Below are 25,803 nucleotides of genomic sequence, written 5' to 3' on the forward strand. Positions count from 1 at the left end.
GTCGCATTAAATTATAATTTTTGGTTTGGGCATCATGAATTTTTGGTGCGTGAAATCTGCAACAAAAGTCAAAATCCCTTCACTCATTCAAACATCTACACGCGCAATTGCAGTGGGTGGGTGTGGGTTTGCAGATTAATTCCATTTCTTCATCACCTTTCTTAACATTTTCGTCATTAATTACGTCGAAGCTTTTACACAATCTCTTTCGTAGATCAGAGAACAGATTAATTAACTCTATTCTATTCGATTCCCTTATATAATAATCTGGAAAGAGTCCGACTAAAAGCCAGATACCCAGCTGTTTTTTTGCCTTTTTGATCTTTACTAGAAGGAGCTTTGTTTGTTTCGTCTAGGGTTCCTCTTTTTCTCTCTCTAAACATATGCATATTTCGAGAAATCAACATTACGACGAAAGAGAACAAGTGAAGAATTGTATCACAAGATCTCGATATTTTTACTTATCGAGATCGTTTTAATGGGGGAACTTCTCTTCTCCTTCAATAAGGTACTGTTTCGTTTTTGGGTTTCTGTTCTTCTTTTTTTCTTTCTTTCTTCTTCTTCTTCTTCTTCTTCTACCCTCTTTTCTTCTCATTGTGATGATTTTCATGATGTTCTTCGCATTTGCTGATTTGGGTAGAGATTTATGTCGAAAGTCGAAACCTAAACCGCAAATCACCTTCAAATTTGCATATGATTTGATAGTATTTGCCTTTTAGATTCTTTAGTAACTGTTTTTACTTAAAAAATCTAGCAATTTATCCACGAATCTGTCTTTCAGTTTCTTCATAACTGTTCTTTTAAGCTCACAAACTCTTAATTAAGAAGTAAATCTAGCTTCATTTACAGTTTTACACCAAACCTCTTCCCAAATCCATTACAAGGTACAACTTTCGATGCACAATATACAAATGTTTAATCTGATGACTATTACTACAGGATACTCTTACAATCAAACCTCCAAAAAAAGCTTCATTGGTGTTGAGATTAATGCTATCAGCATTCGCAATGGTGTGTGGTATTTATATATGTTCCATTTGCTTAAAACAAATGAATCTTCAAAACAAGAACAAGTTTTTATTCTTCGATGACTTCGAGAGGCCATGTTCTGATACAATCGTTGATCGTTCCCAAATCCCTTTCTTGCATTACCCAAAACCGAAAACTTTCAATAGGTAAATCTTTCAAAAAAATCTTTCTTTTTTATCAAAGATTCGTTGGATTTTGAGATAAAATATGGTGAAATTTCAGGTCAGAATGTTCGGGAAACCCTGTGAAGTTGTTTGCGATTGTGTCTATGCAAAGATCGGGAAGTGGGTGGTTTGAGACTTTGTTGAATAGTCATGTAAATGTGAGTTCAAATGGAGAGATTTTTGGTCCAAAAAGTAGAAGGAATAATGTTTCATCGATTATTCAAACACTTGATAGAGTTTATAATCTTGATTGGTTTACTAGTTCTTCAAAGAATGAATGTTCTGCTGCAATTGGCTTCAAATGGATGCTTAATCAGGTATAAATATTCAATCTTTTTAATCATTTTTCCATTCTTACCCTTGTAAGTTAGGGAATCTTTAAGTTACATACATACTAGGATTATGGGTACTTAGGGACAAGACTTGAGAAGCTTTCTAGGGATATTTTTTTTATAACGATGAGGTTGATGAGGGCATTTACGTCTTTTTGCAACATACTTTCATTGATCTGTTAATTATAATAACATCATACATTCATTCATAAAAGTAGGATGCTATAATACATTGATAAATGAAAGTATGTGGCTATTTGTGATTAAAAATCATGATATATCTTTTGAGAAACGGTTGTTTTATGACAATATAGGGATTGATGCAACATCCTAAAGAAATATCCGAGTACTTCAACGATAGGGGCGTAAATGTCATTTTCCTCTTACGAAGAAATATGTTGCGTAGATTGGTCTCAATGCTTGCAAATGCATTCGATAAAGATGCCAAGCTGCTAAATGGGGTCCACGTGTCTCACGTACACTCGCCTGAAGAGGTTTTTTACAATTTTCTCCCTCTCAATTATCAAGAATCTATTCATAAATTTTTAGCAACAATCACTCAAATCATGCATTAAATTGTTTTCACCTCTATGAAAAATTGTGTGTTAATAATTTGCATAACACAATTGGAAAATACGAAATCGGAGAATCCTATTGAACTTAGGGGTAGTTTGGTAATTTTACATTTGCCTTAAAAATCAGTTTTCCTGTTTTTCTTTTTCAGGCTTCTTTACTTTCTAAATACAAGCCCAATATAAACATAACATCTTTAAAATCGGATTTAAGAGGAATGGAATCAACATCAATGAAAGCACTCAATTACTTCAATAACACAAGACACATCATCATCTACTATGAAGATCTCATTAGAGACCCTTCTGTAAGTCAAGTCTCTTTTATTATGTACAACTATCATTGCACAAAGTACAACTCAACTTTGAAAAACAAAACTTGTAATAATTTCTTGTTTGTAAATTGTAACAACTGCAGCAGAAAATGATGCAAGTGGAAGACTTTCTAAAGCTGCCACGAATGAATTTGACGAGTCAACAAGTGAAGATACACAAAGGGGCATTATCGGAACATATTAAAAATTGGGATGAAGTCAACAAGACTTTAAGTGGAACGGCTTATGAGAAATTTCTTCAAGCTGACTATTGATGAAACCCTTGTGTAAATAATCTAATTCAAATCAATAGAAAATGTTGAAAATGGTGTTTTTTTGTTTTTTTAGATATGTGTTAGGTTATACGTGTTGTTTTTGGTTGTAGGAAATGATTTGAGAAAGTGTAATTAGGGTTAGGGATTTTCGGTTAGTATCTTGCTAGCTGTTGTGACAATGTTGTTGGTGATATCTGATATACATGTGTCAAAGTCTATTTGACAATGCATATTTTGGTTTTTGTTGTTGTCTTGGAATAATCTTTCCAACTTCACACAATAGTCTTACTATTTTGTTGTCGGATTGTTTGTCAGGTTTTGAGTTCGAGTCTTATATTTATTTGTTGTCTATTTGTACAAAATTATTTACAAGTCATATAATTCCTTGTTGAAGGATAGGTCATTCTAAGATTAAAAACCTATGAGATTTGAACCTCCATTATGGATTGTTTATACTAAGTGATTGTCACTAGACCACCTTTGGTAATTACAAGTCATATAAATGTTTACTTGATTAGTTTGTTATACACCGACATAATGTTAATGAGATCAAGGTAGTGTTCCCCATAAGGAACATAGGGAAACGAGATAGCTCCAAGTTGATGATGATGAGTGAAATAAAAGATGATCTCAATATGCTTTGCTTCCTTCTACGCAACCTACATCACACCTTTGTTGTTGCAATGTAAGGGAGTGGGTTGAGAATAATCTCTACACATATCAACAAGTAACTAACACAACCAAATAATCTCACAACAAGTAGTCACAACAATACCTTGATACTAAATCTTGTGGATGATTGGAGATATAGTATCTTGTTTCGTACTCTTCAATTAAATAAGCGAATCTCCAAGAAAAATACAAAAATCAACAATAGACTTGTGACTATTGGGATTTAAGATGACCATCCTAATCAACATCATTGTATGCACGAAACTCTAAAGAGGTTGTTGAGGGGAACAAGAGACTCTGAAATTGAGTATAAAAATGTAACATCAGTTCTAGGTATATACTTCTTTTGTGTTTATGAAATTTAAGCCTTAAAATATAAGGTTTTTGGTGGCCACGACGTGATGTGAAGGTACCACGACATGGCCTCACCCGATGAGAAACGAGCCTTTCATTTATGCACCACGACATTGCATGATCTCGGCCATGATATGGTGGAGGCCAGCATGCAAAACCTTAATTTTCCGGGTTTTAAGCCATATTTAAGGGATGTGACGGCTAGAGTTTGTTCACCCTCAGCCTTCATCAAATCCTCTCGACCTAAAGCAAACCTGAGCCTCCATTATTGATATTTTGTAGCTTTTGTGGTGATTTGGTGACCTTGAAGAAGAAGAAGAAGAACGTGCTCTTGGTGCGCCTCCATTATTGATATTTTGTAGCTTTTGTGGTGATTTGGTAACCTTGAAGAAGAAGAAGAATGTGTTTTTGGTGCATAGATCCAACACCAAATCTCATCATCATCTTCTTACCAGGGACGATTCCACTATGGTGCCCATAGTGGCACCGGCAACCCCTTATTTTTTTCGAATGCAGTGTAAAATTTTTCAAATTTTTCGTTTTTTTCTATATTTGTGCCACTACGTAAAAGGAAAAATGTGCCACCGGCAACACCTACTACGAAATCCTAGATCCTTCCCTGCTTCTTACTAATATTTTGAACTCTTGTAAGTCCACAAGTCTTTATCTTTTGTGTGCAATCATCTTAGATCTAGGCTTAGAAGCTTTTTCTTCATGTTCTTGGTGTTTGGATGGATGGATTCCATAAAGTTAGCAACTTTATGGATCCTTGAGGTCCTTTTGTGGTTATATGTTCTAGATCTAGTGTGCCATGGAGTACTTGGTCTCATACATGAGTTTTGAGCTCATTTCTTCCATTTTTTAGGACGTGCATGTCTATAAAACACATATTTTATGATGCATTTGGGTGTATGAAAGCCTCCTCGAAAGTATGGATGCGTGGCTTTTGGATTAAGAGCTTAATCTATTAAGTTGGCCAGAGCAGGTACCACGATGTGGTGGTTTGGTCACCACGATGTGGTGGCAAGCAGTCTTGCGACTGTTTTGTCATGAGGCTATCACGACGTGGCCTATGCTTGGCCATGACATGGTGGTCACCTGGAGTTGAATTTGATTGTTGAATTTTTGACCAAGTTGACTTTTGGTCAACTTGAGGGTTTTAGGTTATAGATTGATGATTTGCCTCTGAATGTTGTATAGGTGGATCGTAGCACCAATCGTTATTTCGTGTGAGCTGTGTTGATTACCTACTAGATTGCGATGTTAGTTTTTTTCACTATACTTTTTACTACAGTGTGCATCCTTGTGTGTAGGATGTTGTTATGTTGTAGTGATTTGTTAGATTAGCAAATATGTTATGATTACATGTGTTTGTTGGTTGTTGTTTATGCACATGTGTCGATATATTGTGGTTGGGTTGAGGCGGTCTTGATTTGTACTGTAAGACAAGATACCCAGGTGGTCCAGGTGTAATGTAGGCCTTGTAAGGAGGTCTAGTCAGACTGAAGGCCAAAAGCGAGCGCTCTAGGTGTACTGTAGGCCTTGCGAGGCGATTTAGTTAGACTGAAGGCTCATGTGTGCATGCATAGTAAGTGTATTGTCATGTATGGTATTTTGGGTAACTCACTAAGTTTTGGCTTACAGTTTTAGATTTACATGTTTCAAGTACTTTAGATGATCGGGGGAAGGTAATGTAACGATCAACTTTAGAGCTTGGAAGAAGAGAAGAGGATTGGAAGAAGGAGAACTTGAGTACCTTGAGCTCAAGGATCTGGGATCATTTCTTCATTTGGCATCCAAAAGAGGTATAAAGCTTCCAAGTTTACTCTTATAAGCTTAGATCTAGGAGTTTTTGGAAGTTTGGACCTTTTAGGTCCAAAGGAAGGACCTTTATCATGCAACTTCGTTTTGGAGCTTGGGATTGCTATCCTTGAAGCTCAAAGTGTCCCCATAGCAGTAAAGTTTCGATCTTTGAGGCTTTCATGAAGCCATGCATGAGATCTAGCCACCTTCTTGGAAATAGATGGTTGTTTTTAGAAGTTTGAGCTTATGGGAGTCTTGTGAGCCATCAAGTAAGCAACTTTATGGTTTAAGATGTGGGTTAAGACCTGGATCTAAGATTGTAGCTTCTGACTCAGAGTATTAAGCACTTAATAGAGAAAGAACTTATTAGGGTATTACGCTGAGCATACGTGTAGGTACGCCCAACGTACTCGCCATCAAGCCGTTACGCTAAGCGTACTCTGGAGTACGCCCCGCGTAACACAATCAGTTTGGATCTTGAGTATTGGGCCTCGGTGTGGGCTGTATTTTGGACCTAGGGCCTTAGTGGGCCAGTAGGAGTTAGATTATGGGCCAAGGGCAGTTTTGGGCTTATGAAGGGCCATATGTGAAGTAGGCCCAATTTTGTATAATTGGGCCATTGGTGGGCCTTTAATGGGACAGTGGAGGACTTAGAAAGAATTAAAGGGTTTGGGCCATGATTATGACCCACACCATAGCAGGGGTAAAATAGTCATTTTACCCATCGGAAGATCCCCATTTTGATTAAGTGTTTGATTTGTCATAATAGCCGGAGAGCAGCCGGGACAGCAGTCAGGGATCTTTCACACGGGTTTTCAGCAGTCGGCTTTCCGAGGTGAGTTTCCTTGCAGTAGGAACGGGTCTATGGCCACAATGCCAACCCGTTTAGTTTGCAGTTAGTTCCTGATGGGTTTTGGCCATAAGAACATCCTATGTGCTCATACAAACCCTAATGCTTGGATTTAGGTTTCTCTATTGTACATGCAATTCATCCAAGACTATAAACCCTAGATCTAATATATGATAATCAATATAACATATGAATTAGGGTTTAGATCATACCTTGATTGTTATGTAGCAATAACAATCTCAAATCCTTTTTGTATTGACTTTAGAAAGCTTAGAGTCACAAATGTCACTCCTCTAATGGTTCACAAACACCAAGAGCAAGAGGATGAAGAAGAGAAGAGAAGGAGGCTGCCCAAAACGTGTGGAAACTCTAGAGAACAAGTTCACCACGTTTTTGGGGCATAAGGGTTCCTTAAATAGTGAGGCTATTAGGTTTATCCAACAAGGAAACCCTAATTTGGATGCTTAGGCCCTAAGCAACCCATGAACCCCTTTCTTAAAGGCCTTTGGACGATTTCTAATGGGTTTCCCTATAGAATTCGTCCACCCCTTTAATATGGAGTCCATTAGCCCAATATTCAACTATCACACAATTGACAATTCTAGTCCCTTAAGTTTAATTAATGTCTTTTAGCCACAAATTTAATTCTTATTAATTCTTGACTAATATTAATTAAACAATATGATTTCTCCTTTAATATATTATTCTCATAATATATTAATAAATCATATTTAATCCTTTCTCTCCATAATTCATCCTATCAAGTTGCTTTGGTGAAGGCAACCCAAAAGGACCATGCACCATCGGGTCAAGTACATACCAAAATAGTTATGGACTTAGACACTAATCCAACAGTCTCCCACTTGGATAAGTCTAATAACTACTCCGCGTATGACTTCAGATCCTGATCTATAATCGTAGCTTTCCAAAGCTGCTGTCAACTCTGATCTTATCAGATACATGTATCCTTTAGATAAGGGATCATATATTCCTCCATTCTAGATATCGTATAGACTGAGACATGGATCTAAATCATTCTCTCTGTTTATGTGCTGTTTCTCGAATTCGGATTTATGACGACTGACAACAGACTACAATTGAACACATAAATTTAGTCCCGGCTTGGCCAAGCGCTTAGGTGCCATCACTAAATCATCGAGGGGCCCACAGATATCGCTTTTATCCTACTTTGGATAAAAGGAACGGATAAACTTTGACTCAATGCTCGCTTGCACTCACTCACCAAATCACACACAACAATATGTTTTATAACACCAAGTTACTGGTGCGTTTACATATTATCAATGTGCAACCGGCTCGTAAGATACAACTCACACATCTCGGTTTCAAGAATATAATATGTTATCGTCTCACCAATCACTCGTGATACAAATCCATGAAGTGATCCAAGTAAGCGTGGGTTTAATCTAATGATCAAATCATATTCATAAGCCCTCATGAATGTTGCAGCAAACATTTGCTTATGTCTAATACTCTTTAGAGAATCCACACACCAATTCACGACAGTCTTCTTTCATATCTACTTCCAACATATGAACGACTGTGGCCCGTTTGAATAATTTGACTGTTCTTAACCAATTAAATTATTCAGGAAGTCAAAACATGCAAAGTGAAACACAAGAATAATACTAATCCCATATGGTCTCAAACCTTTGAGTATAAATAAAACACCTTTTATTTATCACCATATCGATTACTCATTATTTGTTGTTTCGGGTAATCAACTTCTTACTTGAATTATTACACTTGTCCCATGCTCTTAGCATGCACACAATGTTTACCTATGGTGCTTACTTTGTGAAATAGATCAAATGAATACATTTCCAATCCTACTCATTTCACAACTCCTAATCCTTTCCACAAGTGAAAGAATATCAAATTCTTGCCACTTATAGAATATGTTAGATTCTAACATTTTATGCGATGATCCTTTCGTAATGTCACTGCACTAAAGTCACAATGACTATTGCCAATGATATTACAAAGTCCTCTATTGGAGATTGTTACAATACAATTCCATAGACGTGATGTCTCTCACTCAAAGTCCATTCCTTTGAACATCCTTCTTGCATAAAAGTTTCTAATCTAGATATAGATTCTTAATATCCAACTCCCAATATGGAAACTTTTCCATACTTACCATATGAAAACTCATTCTTAATAGAATCTTTTCTATTGATAATAATGTCGATATGTTCCATCCAATACTATACTTCCAACTACTCACAAGCGACCAATCCTCAGCGAACTTTGGATTGTCCTTTGATAGTTGTTTAATTATCTTAGTCAAAACCGATTCTTGTTCTTTTTCCTTCTAAATGCGCTAGACATTTGGAAAATTTTAGAATGGTCAAATATTATAGCATTTGCAATCGATTCTATACCCGAACCGTATTAGACACGATGCATAATGTCATACATGAAGATTTAATACTTTATCAATCTTTTGCCATAATATTTTATGTGCTACGTTCTCACAATTCGAAATATGAAGAGGAATGCCGTAATCATAATCAAAATTTTAAGAACACACTATGTATCCTTGACTAAATTTATTAACATTCCACAACCTAAGCCTTTAGATTTGAAATGAAGCATAATATTCTCTCCCTTAATTATAGCAAAACAACTATTCAACCCTTACAACTTTGCAAAGTATGACTCTTGTTTTCTATAATTAATATTGCTAACTTGAAATACTCGCCTTAATAATCATACAAGCATAACATTTATGCTCCCACTATCACGATGATTATTGTAAACATAACACTTATGCTCCCACTAGCTTTGACATGTATTCATAAACAACTTAACTTTTAGAAAAACAATGCCTATTGGATTTCTTTAAGTTCATATTTCTAATACCCAATGCTTTGATAATCCTTTATCTAAGCTTATACACCTTTGCCTTAGATAGTTCATATGTGTGTCTAAACAATTCAGACTAATTGCCAAATCTCACAATTCGAGTCATGGAAAGGGATACCGTAACCATAATCGAATTCGAGAATCCAATTTTCACAATTATTATCTTCTTAAAATCTCTCTTAGTGAAAGCATTTCCTCATAGTCATTTTCATGAAGGATGGAATCTTATGACACTTAGATTTTAATGGTGTATGTGTTCCTATCCATGTGAATTTGTTAAAACCAAAGTTTATGACAAATTCAAACTCATATGGACCGAGCCTTCTCAATCTTGATTTCTTGCCTTATGGTAACACGGCTGCCCACCATGACTTCCAAGTAGTTAAGCAGCTCACCCTTTCCTATCAATGTACTTTTCATTGATTAAGGTCCTTGCCTTTTATTCATTCAAATGAGAACTCATAGAACTCATATACATAATTAACTCGATTGGAACGACACAGAAACAAGATAACGTCAACACGATAGGTTGTAAACCTCTACTCATGTGCTAGTGATGATCGATAAGGTTTATTCTTGATTTGTTCTTGAAACCTTTCAAGACCATTAAGACTCCTGTTGACTCCTTGACATATAAGATTCTCTTGTCAATAAATATTTCTTGACAAACTAATATTCAAGAGTTAGTGTAGCTTTTATCAAGACAAAACACCATATAAAATTGGTCCTAGTTGGTCTTTGTCTTATCCAAGACATCACAACTTTCCAATTTCAAATGTGTGAAAATAAGAAAATCCTTTTTCCAAATTCTACATTTGATGAATGTTATAAACCTTATTAAGACTTGTCACTCAATATCACAATCCTAACTCTAAGACTTGTTTTGGAATGAAGTATGATTGACTTCTTGATTTAACCATTTCTTCAATTCTTGATTCCTCTTCTTATACATACAATTGTACTAAGACTTACTTAGAGGATCAATTGAAATATGGTTCTTAATCATTAAGACATATCATAAAGTATAAAAGGTACTCTCCCTTCTTCTTAGAATAGAGAAACTTTTATCTTTCTGCCTACTTGATTCTTCTTATTCGTACTGCTATTGATTTAAACCTTTTCAATCAATTCAAAATTACACTTAATCTTATAAGTATAATCATATTTACTAAACCTTTAGTAAATCATGACGAATATCTTTGTTACTCTTGTGGTGGACTTGATCAACACACAACTTTATGTACTTGATCTCCTAGTCCTTCACTTGACACTTGTCAACTAATTAGTCTAATTTCCAAATATGAAATTTCTCATTCATCGTGCAACCAAGTTGCATGATTCCAAGTTTCTGTCCAATTGAAACTTGGGTGATGAGAAACTCTCCCTATTTGGTAAATTCTCGACATTTCCACAATTATCATAATTGAGAATCACATCTATTCGATGTAGAAATATGCAAGCATCAATTTTTCATAACGATTTCATTGCAAGGAAATAAATAAATAAATAAATAAATGAGTCAAACCAAAATTTATTTTTATTTATAATAGCAGCGGAAAATATTTGTCCTTACAATGCAAAATCAACTGAAAAACTATGTAATCAAATATTCCTAACAACTCTATCATAACTTTCTAAGCTCAAATCTAATCTTCGAATCCATGCGATCGAGATCCATTTCTTCGTGATTAGACTCATCTTGCTTTCTCATCAAGCTTCCTCTCTTTTCACTGATCCTGCAAAACATTCAAATGCAATCTTATCACATTATGTATTAAGAATCAATGAATAGGAACTTAATGGAGTTAGATAGTGGATTTTACCTGAAGCACAACCATACTCTTTGACTCTCCCATCTTCTGGACTCTTCAGGCTCTTAGGACAGACTTGTATCCAACGCCCTTTCTCTTGGCAGCAAACGCAGGTCGGTTCTCCTAGAACGTCCTCGGAAGCATGGTTGGTTGACTTTCCTAACAAATACGCTCCATTGCTTTGCCAAATCATTTCTGATTCAGCAGCAATAAACATGTAAGCTAGGTCAATAAGGTTCGCGTCATGATCCATCATATGATACTTTCTTATGAACTCATTATATGATTCAGGGAGTGACTGCAGAACCCAGTCCACAACCAACTTATTAGGGAATGATGCACCCAACATTATCAACCTATCGATGTGTGATTTCATTCCTAGAATGTGGGCACACACGGGTTTACCATCTTCATGTTTCATTTCCAATAGGGCTTTAGTGACATTGAACCTTTCAATTCTTCGATCTTGTGGTTTAGGGAGAATAACGGGAGGAGGTGAAGGAAGTGAAGCACGATTTCTTGTTCCTCGATCGAATCGTGCAATATCATCTTCATGTGGAATGCTTGTTCCACGGGATTTGGGAAGACAATAGTTGTCGTACTTTGACATCTACAAAACGGGAGAAAACAAATTCAAGTTAGTTGATCGATTGAGTCCTTAGTAAATCACCCAAATGATATACTAGGCCTAGGACCCAACACAATATTCCACAACTCGGGAGAGGGATGCCGTAACCCTAATTGCAGAACATTTGAAGGTAAGTGAATGACGATTCACTAATTCTCCACCATTAAAAACGAAAAACAGATTAAGTTTTAAATGTATTGAAAACTCATCCTATGAGATTCATTGAACATTTCAATGGCATGTTTAAATCTCGATATGCCCCTTTAGTTTGTGACTGGGATGCCGAGGATCACAAAGCGGGTGTGAATAACCATGCAAACTTACATGGTGTCCTCACATGTTACGGTCACCTATTCGATGTGCCGGTAAACCACACACGCTCCACCGAACTATGAAAAACATTGAGTCACCCTTTGCTACCTTTGCTTAGAACCATTTAGTGTGCCGGTTAACCACACACGCTCCACTAACGTCTTCGCAAGGGTACAAAGTGTAATTTCATGGAATTGCATCAATTCACTTTTGCCTAAAGTAACTAAGATTGGGAATTTTGATGAAAACATTTAGTTACTTTTATACTTCATTATACTTATAATGGAAGGTTTTGTCCTATCCTACCTGTTCGGCTAACGACCCTCTACTAGTCAAGAGTGCGGTGGGTAAGAGTGGATACCCATTCAATCGTCATTTTATAGGCAATTTCCTTAAACACCCCTTATAGACCAGCTTCGTGAATGAGGCCTACTAACGGTAAGACTGACTTTTACTCATACATATATATAATGTTTGACTTTTAATGTTATATATAGTATATGGTGTATTTTACACTTTTAAAATACTAGGTGTTCTAATTTAATAATTATATTTTTAATTTAATTAAATTGTACACCAAAACTATATGGATTTATTAAATCTCCTTTAATTATACACCTTAATTAGTTAATAAAACCATAATGGTGTGATTTGAACTTTTCAAAACAATACTAGGGTTTTAGAATTTAACATTCCTAAATTAAACTTTTAATCAACTTTTAAATTCCAAAACTTGAGGGCAAGTTTTGAAACATTTCAAAATATTAGGGTTTAGAATTTAAATATTTCAAAATCAAACTTTTCAATCATAATTTAAATTCCAAAAACTTGAGGGCAAGTTTTGACCTTTTTTCAAAACATTAGGGTTTCAACTATTTAAATTTCAAAAACAAAACTTTTGAGTTCAAATTTAAACTATAAAACCTAGAGGGGAAAAATTAAAACTTTTCACAGGATAATTCAAATCTAAATTTCAAATAATTAAACTTTATCTAAAAAAACAAGTGATTATCTAAATTTTGACAATTATCTTCTATTTAGGTAAGGATAATCACCAAATATTGATAAAATTCGGATTTTATGACAAAAACATGTTTATGGTAATTATCCAAAGCCAAAACAGGAAGAAAATCGTGAATATGAGCTGTCAGACGCTTTGACTCGTCGAGTCTGGACCTGGACTCGTCGAGTATAGCTGACTCGGCGAGTCAAACACTCAGAAGCAAATAATTTCGATTTTCAGTACTGATTTCGATCAAATATGCATCAATACAATAGAAACCAATCTAGGCACTGATACCACTAATGGGTTTTGGCCATAAGAACATCCTATGTGCTCATACAAACCCTAATGCTTGGATCTAGATTTCTCTATTGTACATGCAATTCATCCAAGACTATAAACCCTAGATCTAATATATGATAATCAATATAACATATGAATTAGGGTTTAGATCATACCTTGATTGTTATGTAGCAATAACAATCTCAAATCCTTTTTGTATTGACTTTAGAAAGCTTAGAGTCATAAATGTCACTCCTCTAATGGTTCACAAACACCAAGAGCAAGAGGATGAAGAAGAGAAGAGAAGGAGGCTGCCCAAAACGTGTGGAAACCCTAGAGAACAAGTTCACCACGTTTTTGGGGCATAAGGATTCCTTAAATAGTGAGGCTATTAGGGTTATCCAACAAGGAAACCCTAATTTGGATGCTTAGGCCCTAAGCAACCCATGAACCCCTTTCTTAAAGGCCTTTGGACGATTTCTAATGGTTTTCCCTATAGAATTCGTCCACCCATTTAATATGGAGTCCATTAGCTCAATATTCAACTATCACACAATTGACAGTTCTAGTCCCTTAAGTTTAATTAATGTCTTTTAGCCACAAATTTAATTCTTATTAATTCTCGACTAATATTAATTAAACAATATGATTTCTCCTTTAATATATTATTCTCATAATATATTAATAAATCATATTTAATCCTTTCTCTCCATAATTCATCCTATCAAGTTGCTTTGGTGAAGGCAACCCAAAAGGACCATGCACCATCGGGTCAAGTACATACCAAAATAGTTATGGACTTAGACACTAATCCAACAGTTCCGGAGTTCGGTCCGATGCAATAGTTCAGGGTGCTTGATGTCTTTGTGATTCAAGCATGTCTATGTGTTATGTGTTCCGGACTTCGGTCCGATGTAGTATGCAGTATATGTGTTTATGCTAGTTGATATGTTATGCTATGCTATGTTCAGTCAGTTCTGGACTTCGGTCCAATGCAGTTAGTTCCGGACTTCAGTCCGATGCAGTCAGTTCTGGACTTCGATCCGATGCAGCTAGTTCCGGACTTCGGTCCGATGCAGGGGACAAGGTCCCAGTTAGCTCTGGACTTTGGTCCGATGCAGAGGGCAAGGCCCTGGTCAGTTTCTAGACTTCGGTCCGATGCAGTTCCGGACTCCGGTCCGATGCAGTGGGCAAGGCCCAGTATGTGCTTTATATATATTATTGCATGGTATGTGGTAATTTGGGGGAGCTCACTAAGATTTGTGCTTACAGTTTCAGTTTTGGTTTCAGGTACTTCTGCTAGTAAGGGGAAGAGCTTGGGATGATGGCATGACATACACCACAACTTCAGTCTAGCCTGGGAATTTACTATGATATTTTGATATGATTGATAAAGTCTTTGTTTTGAATACTGTTACTATGACTTTGAGTTACTCGTTCCATGGTTTTATTATATATGACGTTTGATGTTGTGATTTTTAGTAATATTAAAACAAAATTTTTTGGGTCGTTACAAGTTGGTATCAGAGCCTTGGTTTGAGGGATTCAGATACACTTTCGGGTGTGTCTGAACTCAAACTAAGGACGCGATAAAATATTTTCAAAAGAAAAACATTTTCGAAAAGGATTTTTGAAAAAGAACTTAGAAAGAAAAAGAGTTTTTATAAAGAGAAAAGGGTGTGGTGCATGCGATCAACCAAGCTCAAGCAAGTACTCCCAAATTACTCATACAAGTTTATGTTATGATTATCAGATTCAGTTCCAGTAGAACAACATGCTACTATACGATCTAGGAAGATGCCTTATAAGCCTGCTTTATGTGTTTTAGCTTTATGAGAATTGCATGCTAGTATTGAGTAGAAAACAATAGGATAGCTTGTTTAGGTTATGCCTGATAGTAAAAAGCTTAGCATTGTATGCTAGTACAGTTCCTCATTATGAGAATAGAATTGCTTAAGTAGTTCCTATGTCCGAATGCTGCTTGCTTTGTGCTTTGTGGGACCTGAGTAATGGGAGTTAGCCGTTAGGTGAATACATCACATCACATGTGATCAGGGTTGAATAATCTCAGAGTGATGGATTTGGCCCTACTGCACAGCTCTTGTTTGAGTCCAACTGTTTTAGGGACGAGTCTTTTACTCGAAGGATTATCTAAGCCTCGTCACATGTGATGATATTCAGGTGATGACTAATTGGTATTACAAGGAGGCCTTCAGCGGCTGAGGACTGGTTTTGCTTGAGTCGGAGATTTCCCTAGGGCAAGCCTAGGATGAGAGTAGCAGAGATCAGTAGCAGTAGTAGTGGCTTGGTGGAGTTGAGGCAGTCCTTGAGGAAGGTACGGATAGATGTGTAAGGTAGTACGGGCCCATACTACTGGAAGCAGAGGATCTATACCTGAATCGAGGAAGGCTGAGATGAGACCGGAAATCCTGTAATAGTAGTGACCCCTCGAGATATATCAGTGTTTCTGACATTTGCTATGATGTGTTTCAGAATGGTGGTTTTGCAACCTAGGCCAGCAGTCAGCAGTTCTGGAGCCGGCGAGGGATCAGGATCAGGCTCGGGGACCGAGCACGTGGATGAGCAGACTAGGGAGTTCTTCACCTCAGAGATGACCCGTGTCATTCTTGAGCATACTCGTGTGATCTTTGGTTCGATCAAGGAGGGTATACTAGAGTTGATGGAGGAGAAGCTAGGCACATTTCGTGATGAGGTGGCGGCCATGATGGGGTCGTGCACACTTACTTTCATGGAGTTTCGGGAATGTGGAGCTCCAGATTATCATGGGGCGTGGGACCCATTAGCGAGTACCAGATGGTTGGCGGATGTGGCCAACGCATTCCGCACTAGCAAGTGTACCGAGGGGGACAAGGTCAGATTGGCGTCCTATCTCCTGAAGGACAAGGCACGAGATTAGTGGGAGGAGGTTGGACATGTCATTGGAGATGACGCAACTATGGATGCTATGACCTAGGCCGACTTTACTGCCAGGTCCAGAGCTGAGTTCGCATCGGTTATTGAGGTGTAGTAGTTAGACAGGGAGTTTTAGGACCTCACCCAGACTACAGAGACAACGGCGGAGATTACCGCCAAATTCAGGGAGAGGGCACTTCTCGTTCCTCAGTACACAGCTGATGAGGAAATGAAGAAGGCTCGTTATCACGGGATGTTGCGGAGTGATATCCGCCAGTTTGTAAGCCGGTCTAGCTGTAAAACGCTGGATGGCATGATTGCTAGGGCTTGGGAAAGAGATATTGGCCTTGAGATGGAGAAGAAAAGGAAGCAGGAGGAGGCTTCGGGTACAGGGAGTTCAGGAAAAAAGCCCAAGGTTTCAGATCACAGGTCCAGGAGTCAGCAGAGCCACAGTCGGTGTGGCAAATGTGGTAGATTGCACGATGGGGTGTGCAAGGCAGGGAGTGTTGGCTGCTACAAGTGCGGTCGGACTGGGTATATGAGCAGAGATTGTACACCGACTACTACCGCCACCGCGGCATCTGATCTGATTTGCTTCCATTGCAACTAGAGGGGACATAAAAAGTCCCAGTGTCCGAGTTTAGCTGCAGCAGGGAAGGTGTCAGCACCTTCCCCTGCTACCTTGAGGATTACAAACGGCCGCCAGGGCCGAGTTGAAACGCCAGTGGCGAAGAGTAGGGCTTTTCAGCTGACAGAAGAGGAGGCGCGAGCGACTCCTGATGTGGTGACGGGTACGTCTTTTTCCTTATCTTTGCATTTATTGTTGATTGTTTCTTATGATTATGTGTTTTGTATAGGGTCGTTCCTAGTGAACGGCATTTCAGCCACATTATTGTTTGATTCGGGGGCTACCCGATCATTCGTTATGCTTGCGCTTAGCAAGAGGTTTAGCAGAGCTCCAGGGGAGCTGGATTGTCCACTTGAGGTCGAGATCGCAGATGACAGGACTGTTAGGGTTGCGAGAGTACACAGAGGATGTTCTCTTAAGTTATTCGATGAGTAGTTTTCGGTGGACTTGGTCCCTATTCCCCTGCGAGGGAATAAGGTCATAGTAGGCATGGATTGGCTGAGCCCCAATGGGGCGATGATTGATTGTGAGCTACAGTTAGTGAGGGTTCGCACTCCCAGTGGGGGAGAGTTGGTGACTCAGGGCGAGAGGCCACAGCGCAGACCAGTTCTTTGTTCAGCAGCGAGAGCGAGGCGCTACTTCCAGCAGGGTTGCGTCAGTTACATTGCCTATGTATTAGATGCCTAGGAGAAGGGCAAGACGGCAGTTGACGATGTCCCGGTAGTGCGGGACTACCCAGATGTATTTCCAGAGGATTTATCGGGAATACCTTCGGAGAGGCAGGTTGAGTTCAGGATTGACTTGATTCTTGGTGTGGCTCCGATAGCCAAGGCACCATATCGGCTAGCTCCCCCAGAGATACAGGAGTTGTCTATGCAGGTGCAAGAGATGCTGGACAAGGGTTTTATCAGGCCGAGCAGTTCGCCCTGGGGAGCACCGATTTTTTTCGTGAAGAAGAAGGACGGGTCGCACCGTATGTGTATAGATTACCGGGAGTTGAATAAGGTAATGGTGAAGAACCGTTACCCACTCCCGAGGATAGATGACTTGTTTGATCAACTTCTGGGAGCATCTTGGTTCTCCAATATTGATTTGCGCTCCGGGTATCATCAGATGCGGGTTAGGGATGAGGATGTGCAGAAGACTGCTTTCAAGACCCGCTATGGTCATTATGAGTTCGTGGTGATGCCGTTTGGGCTCACCAACGCTCCAGCCGCGTTCATGGACCTCATGAACCGCATATGCAGGCCGATGTTGGATTGGTCTGTGATAGTATTCATAGATGACATCTTGGTTTATTCCAAGACTCAGAAGCAACATGCGGAACACCTGAGGGAGGTGATAGAGACCTTGAGGAGGGAGAGACTTTTCGCAAAGTTCTCCAAGTGCGAGTTCTGGTTGCGCGAGGTGCAGTTCCTTGGGAACCTCGTCAAATAGGAGGGTATATTGGTAGATCCGGCTAAGATAGAGGCCGTGATGCAGTGGGAGGTCCCGAGGTCTCCATATGCGATTCGGAGCTTCCTAGGTTTGGCGGGGTACTACAGGAGATTCATCCAAGATTTCTCCAAGATAGCTGTACCGCTCACCCAACTGACTAAGAAGTCGGTGGTGTTTCGCTGGGGGCCTAAGCAATAGGCAGTAGGGGTGAGCAAACCCAAACCAAGAAACCGAGAAACCGGTTAAAACCGACAAAACCGAAACCGAAAAAACCGAAACCGAAGAAAAACCGACAGTTAGGGTTTAAATTTTTTAAAAACCGAAAAATCGGGTTCGGTTTCGGTTTTTACATAGAAACCGACCCACTAAACCCATAAAACCGACCCATATCTATACCCAAGAAACCGAACCAAGAACCGACCCATGTATATATTAAAAAAAAACAAAATATTTAATATCACAACCCTAAATGGCGTAACCTGTAATCGAAATCGGAAATCAGGTCTCACTTTCTCACTTATCGCCGTTCTTAATATTGCTCATCTCCCCTCCCCCGATCGAAGCCGACGACGCAACACTCCGGTAGCAAGAGCTCCGACGAGCTCAACCCCATTCCCAAACCATCGGCGCCACCCTTCCAACGACCAAAGCTGCTAGCCTGCTACTGTGCTACGCCTCCGATAGTTCCTTTTCACATCTCACTTATCAAATTATCAGGTTTGTTTTCAAATTTCTCTCTTCTAGCTTTTTAGAGTCTCACTTCTTGGTTGCAATTGCGAATTTGTGCAGTGCTTTGTTGCTATTGGATTACTTGTTCATCCCCAAACAGCCGATTAGTACACCGATTTTGGAACGACAGGAAATTGTCAACTCTTCTAGTCTTCTACACCGATTCAATTTATGAAATTATTACACCCTAATGTTCAATTTCTTATTCAGACTACTATAATTTTGTATATAATATTCAGTTTATTAACTCAAAGTTGATGGTTTGGTTTTGGAATTTGTTTATGAGTTATAATGCTGAAATATTGGCTGTTTATTATGAATTTTGTCATTCTAATGTTGAAATATTGTTCATGAATTTGTTTATGAAATATAATGTTGAAATATTGTTCCTGTATGACCCAAAAACATAATTTTGTTGGTAATTCCGAACTTTGTGTTTTACTTTGGTTGTGTTTTGGTTGTAAAACTCATGTTTTTTGAAGTATTTAACTTCAATTTGGTGTTTTTTGAATTATTTAACTTATTGCTCCATTTTCGGAAAATGGGTTTAAACCCAAAACCCGTGAGTGTATGGGTTGAACCCAAGAAACCGAGAAACCGCCCAAACCGATAATAGAACCCGAGAAACCGAACCGACCAGAAACTGATCCTATTGGGTTCTGAAAACCAGAAACCGACCATTTATGGGTTGGGTTGGGTTGGGGTCTAAAACCGACCTAAATCGACCCATGCACAGCCCTAGCAGGCAGCATTCGAGACCGTCAGGCAGAGATTGTGCGAGGCACCGATTCTTACCCTGCCAGAAGGAGTAGAGGATTTTGTAGTCTTCTATGATGCTTCGATCACCGGTTTGGGAGCAGTGTTGATGCAGCGAGGCCATGTGATAGCTTACGCCTCTAGACAGTTGAAGGCTCACGAGGCTAACTATCCGACGTATGATTTGGAATTGGGGGCACTGGTGTTCGCCCTCAAGATTTGGAGACACTACCTCTATGGGGTCCGTTGTACCATCTACACGGATCACAAGAGTATGAGGTACCTCATGGACCAGCCGAATCTTAACATGAGGCAGCGTCGGTGGTTAGATGTGGTGAAGGATTATGACTGTGAGATCCTTTATCACCCGGGGAAGGCCAACGTAGTGGCCGACGCCCTGAGCTGCAAGGCGGCAACAACCCCGATCAAGGATATATGTCTGAGGATGACAGTGATTACTCCATTGTTGGAGTAGATCAGAGAGGCACAGGTCGAGGGCCTCAAGGAGGAGTGGCATAAGTATGAGAGGATCGTGGGCCGAGTAGCTTCCTTTGACTATGACAGTCCAGGACTATTGACCCTCCATGGGAGAGTTTGGGTACCGTACTGTGGCGATGTGCGGAAAGTGTTGCTGGACGAGGCCCATAAGTCTCGATTTTCCATCAACCCAGGGGTGACGAAGATGTATAGGGATATTCGACCCGATTATTGGTGGCCTTGCATGATGCTGGATGTCGCCTGGTATGTGGAGAGGTGCCTGACCTGCAGGAAGGTCAAGGTAGAGCACCAGAGGCCCCACGACAAGATGCAGCTGTTAGACATTCCAGTATGGAAATGGGTGGATATCACCATGGATTTCATCACTAAGCTTCCCAGGACTACACGTGGAGTGGATTCGATTTGGGTTATTGTGGATCGGTTGACGAAGAGTGCTCACTTTATACCGATCTAGGAGAGCATATCAACTGAGAAGCTAGCCGATATTTATGCGAGAGAGGTTGTGGCACGGCATGGAGTGCTTGTTTCGGTAGTGTCAGACCGAGACGTCCGTTTTACTTCCAGATCCTGGAAGCGGTTTCATGACGAGATGAGTACTTGTCTCCATTTCAACACCGCCTTTCACCCTCAGACGGACGGGCAGAGCGAGAGGACGATTCAGACTCTCGAGGACATGCTTCGAGCATGTGTCTTAGACTTCGGTGGAAGTTGAGATACATATCTTCCATTAGCGTAATTTTCGTATAACAACAGTTACCATGCGAGTATTGACCACCCTCCTTTCGAGATGCTCTACGGGAGGAAGTGCAGGACCCCTATTTATTGGGGCAAGTTCGGCCAGCGAGTCATCGGGAGCACCGAAGTGGTGCTCAGGACCACATAGTTGATCCAACAGGTCCGTAGCAGACTGCAGACTGCGCAGAGTCGACAGAAGAGTTACGCCGACATGAGACGTTCAGACTTGGAGTTTCAGGTGGGCGATATGGTCCTCTTGAAGGTGTCACCTTGGAAGGGTGTTATCAGGTTCCGAAAGAGGGGCAAGCTGGGCCCCAGGTTCATCGGTCCTTTTAGGGTTTTGGCCTGGGTGGGTTAGGTCGCTTATCGGTTGGATCTTCTGGCAGAGCTTAGCCAGATCCACAAAACTTTCCATATTTCCCAGTTGAGGAAGTGTTTGGTGGACGAGTTAGCAGTTGTACCCTTGGAGGATATTCAGGTTGATAGCAGCCTGAATTATATTGTGAGACCGGTTGCGATTTTGGATCAGAAGACAAAGACCTTGAGGAATAAGGTGGTTCAGCTAGTGAAGGTGTAGTGGCAGCACCAGAAGGGTTCAGAGTGGACGTGGGAATCCGAGGAGGAGATGTAGGAGCATTATCCGGAATTGTTTTCAGATTCAGTAGCAGCGGAATTCGAGGACGAAGTCTGATTCAAGTGGGGGAGATTTGTAACGATCAACTTTATAGCTTGGAAGAAGAGAAGAGAATTGGAAGAAGGAGAACTTGAGTACCTTGAGCTCAAGGATCTGGGATCGTTTCTTCATTTGGCATCCAAAAGAGGTATAAAGCTTCCAACTTTCCTCTTGTAAGCTTAGATCTAGGAGTTTTTGGAGGTTTGGACCTTTTAGGTCCAAAAGGAAGGACCTTTATCATGCAACTTCATTTTGGAGCTTGGGATTGCTATCCTTGAAGCTCAAAGTGTCCCCATAGCAGTAAAGTTTCGATCTTTGAGGCTTTCATGAAGCCATGCATGAGATCTAGCTACCTTCTTGGAAATAGATGGTTGTTTTTAGAAGTTTGAGCTTATGGGAGTCTTGTGAGCCATCAAGTAAGCAACTTTATGGTTTAAGATGTGGGTTAAGACCTGGATCTAAGATTGTAGCTTCTGACTCGGAGTATTAAGCACTTAATAGAGAAAGAACTTATCAGGGTATTACGCTGAGCGTACGTGTAGGTACACCCAATGTACTCGCCATCAATTCGTTACGCTAAGCGTACTCTGGAGTACGCCCCGCGTAACACAGTCAATTTGGACCTTGAGTATTGGCCTCGGTATGGGCTGTATTTTGGACCTAGGGAATTAGTGGGCCAGTAGGAGTCAGATTATGGGCCAAGGGCAGTTTTGGGCTTATGAAGGGCCATATGTGAAGTAGGCCCATTTTAGTATAACTAGGCCATTGGTGGGCCTTTAATTGGCCATTGGAGGACTTAGAAAGAATTAAATGGTTTGGGCCATGATTATGACCCACACCATAGTAGGGGTAAAATAGTCATTTTACCCATCGAAAGATCCCTTTTTTGATTAAGTGTTTGATTTGTCATAATAGCCGGAGAGCACCCCGAGACAGCAATCAGGGATCTTTCACACGGGTTTTCAGCAGTCAGCTTTCCGAGGTGAGTTTCCTTCCAGTAGGAACGGGTCTACGACCACAATGCTAACCCGTTTAGTTTGCAGTTAGTTCCGGACCGTCCGGTGCAGTAGTTCAGGGTGCTTGATGTCTTTGTGATTCAAGCATGTCTATGTGTTATGTGTTCCGGACTTCGGTCCGATGCAGTATGCAGTATATGTGTTTATGCTAGTTGATATGTTATGCTATGCTATGTTCAGTCAGTTCCGGACTTCGGTCTGATGCATTTACTTCCGAACTTCGGTCCGATGCAGTTAGTTTCGGGCTTCGGTCCGATGCAGCTATTTCCGGAATTCGGTCCGATGCAGTTCCCGGACTTCGGTCCGATGGAGAGGGCGAGGCCCTGGTCAGTTTCCGGACTTCGGTCAGATGTAGTTCCGGACTCTGGTCCGATGCAGTGGGCAAGGCCTAGTATGTGCTTTATATGTTATTGCATGGTATGTGGTAGTTTGGGGGAGCTCACTAAGATTTGTGCTTACAGTTTCAGTTTTGGTTTCAGGTACTTCTGCTAGTAAGGGGAAGAGCTCGGGATGTTGGGATGACACACACCACAGCTTCAGTCTAGCCTGAGAATTTAATCTGATATTTTGATATGATTGATACAGTCTTTGTTTTGAATACTGTTACTATGACTTTGAGTTACTCGTTCCATGGTTTTATTATATATGACGTTTGATGTTGTGATTTTTAGTAATATTAAAACAAAAATTTTTTGGGTCGTATTTTGGGTCGTTACAGTTAAAGGTGTGATTGTATACATCATCAGAGGATTTATGTTTTGTGATGTTATTTGATACTCTAATTTATGACTTTAGTTTTGAAACAATGATTTGAATGACTTATGAGTTTTATGAAAATGTCTTTTAAAAATAGAAAAATTTTACGTTTGTTTTTGGGATGTTATAAAAAAAAGATATTTCAAAATAGAAGAGCATCTTCGTAGTAAAAAATGGCAGGAGCAATAACAAACTAGAAACCATGGACAACCTGAGCTATGTCCATTCGAGTAACTGTAAGGTAAAGTAAACTACTAATAGTGGTACGGTACAATCTTTGATCATATAAAGGAACACCATCAGATGAAGAATAGCAAACCTTGGTTTCAGGGGCATGTTCACAATCCTATTGTCATAGAGTTATGCTCTCTCAAACAAATTAGATATGTATTTTTACCGAGATAGTAGATAACCCTTTTGGGATTGAGCAACTTCAATGCCAAAAGATAACATGACATTCCTAAGTCTTTCATAGCAAAATTGTAACGACCCAATTTTTGAGGCCATAAATTTCATTTTTGAATTAACGCATTTAATAAACATTTTACCAAAACATTGTCAATAAAACATTCGATTACAAATTCATAATGTTGTATTTCAAAACATAGCATCATAAGTATTGAAAATCAGAGTACAGTCCCAAAAACTTCTTGCAGAAACCATGTGTGTGTGTGTGTGATGCGCTGCTACACCGCCGGCTCCTTCCCCTTCGACGAAGAGGTACTTGAAACCAAAACCAAAACTGTAAGCACAAAGCTTAGTGAGTTCCCCCATCATACCACATACCATATAATATCGTCGGTATCTTTCAACTGGTAACCTTCATCGGTATCTTTCAACCGGTAACCTCCATCGGTATCTTTCAACCGGTAACCATCATCGGTATCTTTCAACCGGTAATCAACATCGGTATCTTTCAATCGGTATCTGTCATCGGTATCTTTCAACCGGTAACTGGGGACTATTTTACCCCTACCACTAACATACAATTAGCAAATATAAGCATAAAGTCAGGAATATTCGGGCACTGACCTACCCTTGGGTCCTAAGGACCACTGTCAGGGAAACTAATCCCTACTATACACATAACATATCATCCAGATAAATCTCATAACCAACATATAACCAGACCAAGATAATTATCAAAAAGACCATTATCTTCTAAATACCCTTTTTTAGTGGGCCGACATTGTGGCCTTAGACCCACCCCTACTGGAAGGTAACTCACCTCAATGTCGTGCAGTGTCTGAACTATCCTCAGCGCACAAGTCGACTCCCTACGACTCCTCAATCCATACACGACAACCTTCAAGTCAACACACATCACATACAACCCTAAACAGGGCCAGTCCAAGTCCAGTCAAAGTCAACATTGGTCAAAGTCAACATTCAGTTGACCTGACTCGCCGAGTTGGCCTACCAACTCGTTGAGTCCATGCTTCTCTAATCCGACACAAAACTCCGACTCCACTCGTCAAGTCTAGAAAAAATCGAAGGGTTGAAGGCATAACATCGGGACCATCTTCATCCGACTCGCCGAGTTCCTTCTTGAACTCGTCGAGTTCATCTCCAACATAAGAACTTGTCCAGTCTATGACTTGCCAAGTTGTATGAACAAATCGCCGAGTCCATCTTCAAAGATTGGGAGATTGCTATGGACTTGCCGAGTCTGCTCATATCACTCGCCGAGTCCCATGGCTTCCAGTTCCCTTTTCGTGTCTAAACCAACAAGGGACTTCCTTCCTAACACTTACCCATTCACAGAAAGGGTTTGATGCACAATGGTCACCGACTCGTCGAGTGCCAAGAACAACTCGCCGAGTACAACCTTGACCAATTCCATACAGTCGATTTAAATGAGATCTAACACACCAAAATCATAGATCTGGCCTTCTAATGTCCATTTTATACATAAAGTTCGAAACTTGATGCACATGCATGGGGTTTTTAGCTAAAAAATCCATATAAAGTGTCCTACAATGTGCATGGGGCTCTCATGGCCGTAAAGTTGGCACCTTTATGCAATTAGACCCCTCTTAAGGTCCAGATCTAAAGTCAAAACCCACTCAACACTTCGAAATCCAAAAAATGACTTAGAAATCCATAGAGATCCCAAGTTAAAGATGAATAAACACATAGATGAGTCAAGACAGGGGTATTATACCTTGAAGTTGCTAAAAATGAAGTAAGATCTCCGGATCTACAAGCCCCAACTCGATTTCCAAGCTCCTTTCTTCCTTCCAAGCTTTACAATCCACACAAGAACACCAAAAATGGGCTTAACACACACACAAATGGCTAGGGTTTGATATGAAGCTTTCAAGAGAGTGTTAGGGACAAGGGAGGCTGAGTTAAGTTTTTTATATAGGGTG

At 39.8% G+C, this 25,803-nt stretch overlaps 1 protein-coding gene across 1 annotated transcript; it reads left to right on the forward strand.

Annotated features, from left to right (window-relative positions):
- On the forward strand, window positions 1–2,926 carry LOC145093229 (uncharacterized). The gene is made up of 6 exons (XM_079031304.1): window positions 1–508; window positions 940–1,175; window positions 1,252–1,510; window positions 1,840–2,019; window positions 2,250–2,405; window positions 2,516–2,926. The coding sequence occupies exons 1-6, from the start codon at window positions 479–481 to the stop codon at window positions 2,684–2,686; spliced, it is 1,032 nt and encodes a 343-aa protein (XP_078887430.1). The 5' UTR covers window positions 1–478; the 3' UTR covers window positions 2,687–2,926.
- Window positions 2,927–25,803: the final 22,877 nt, after the last annotated feature.

The sequence above is a fragment of the Lactuca serriola genome, chromosome 3, assembly GCF_051521515.1.
Source record: "Lactuca serriola cultivar US96UC23 chromosome 3, Lser_US96UC23_V15, whole genome shotgun sequence".
NCBI lineage: Eukaryota > Viridiplantae > Streptophyta > Magnoliopsida > Asterales > Asteraceae > Lactuca > Lactuca serriola.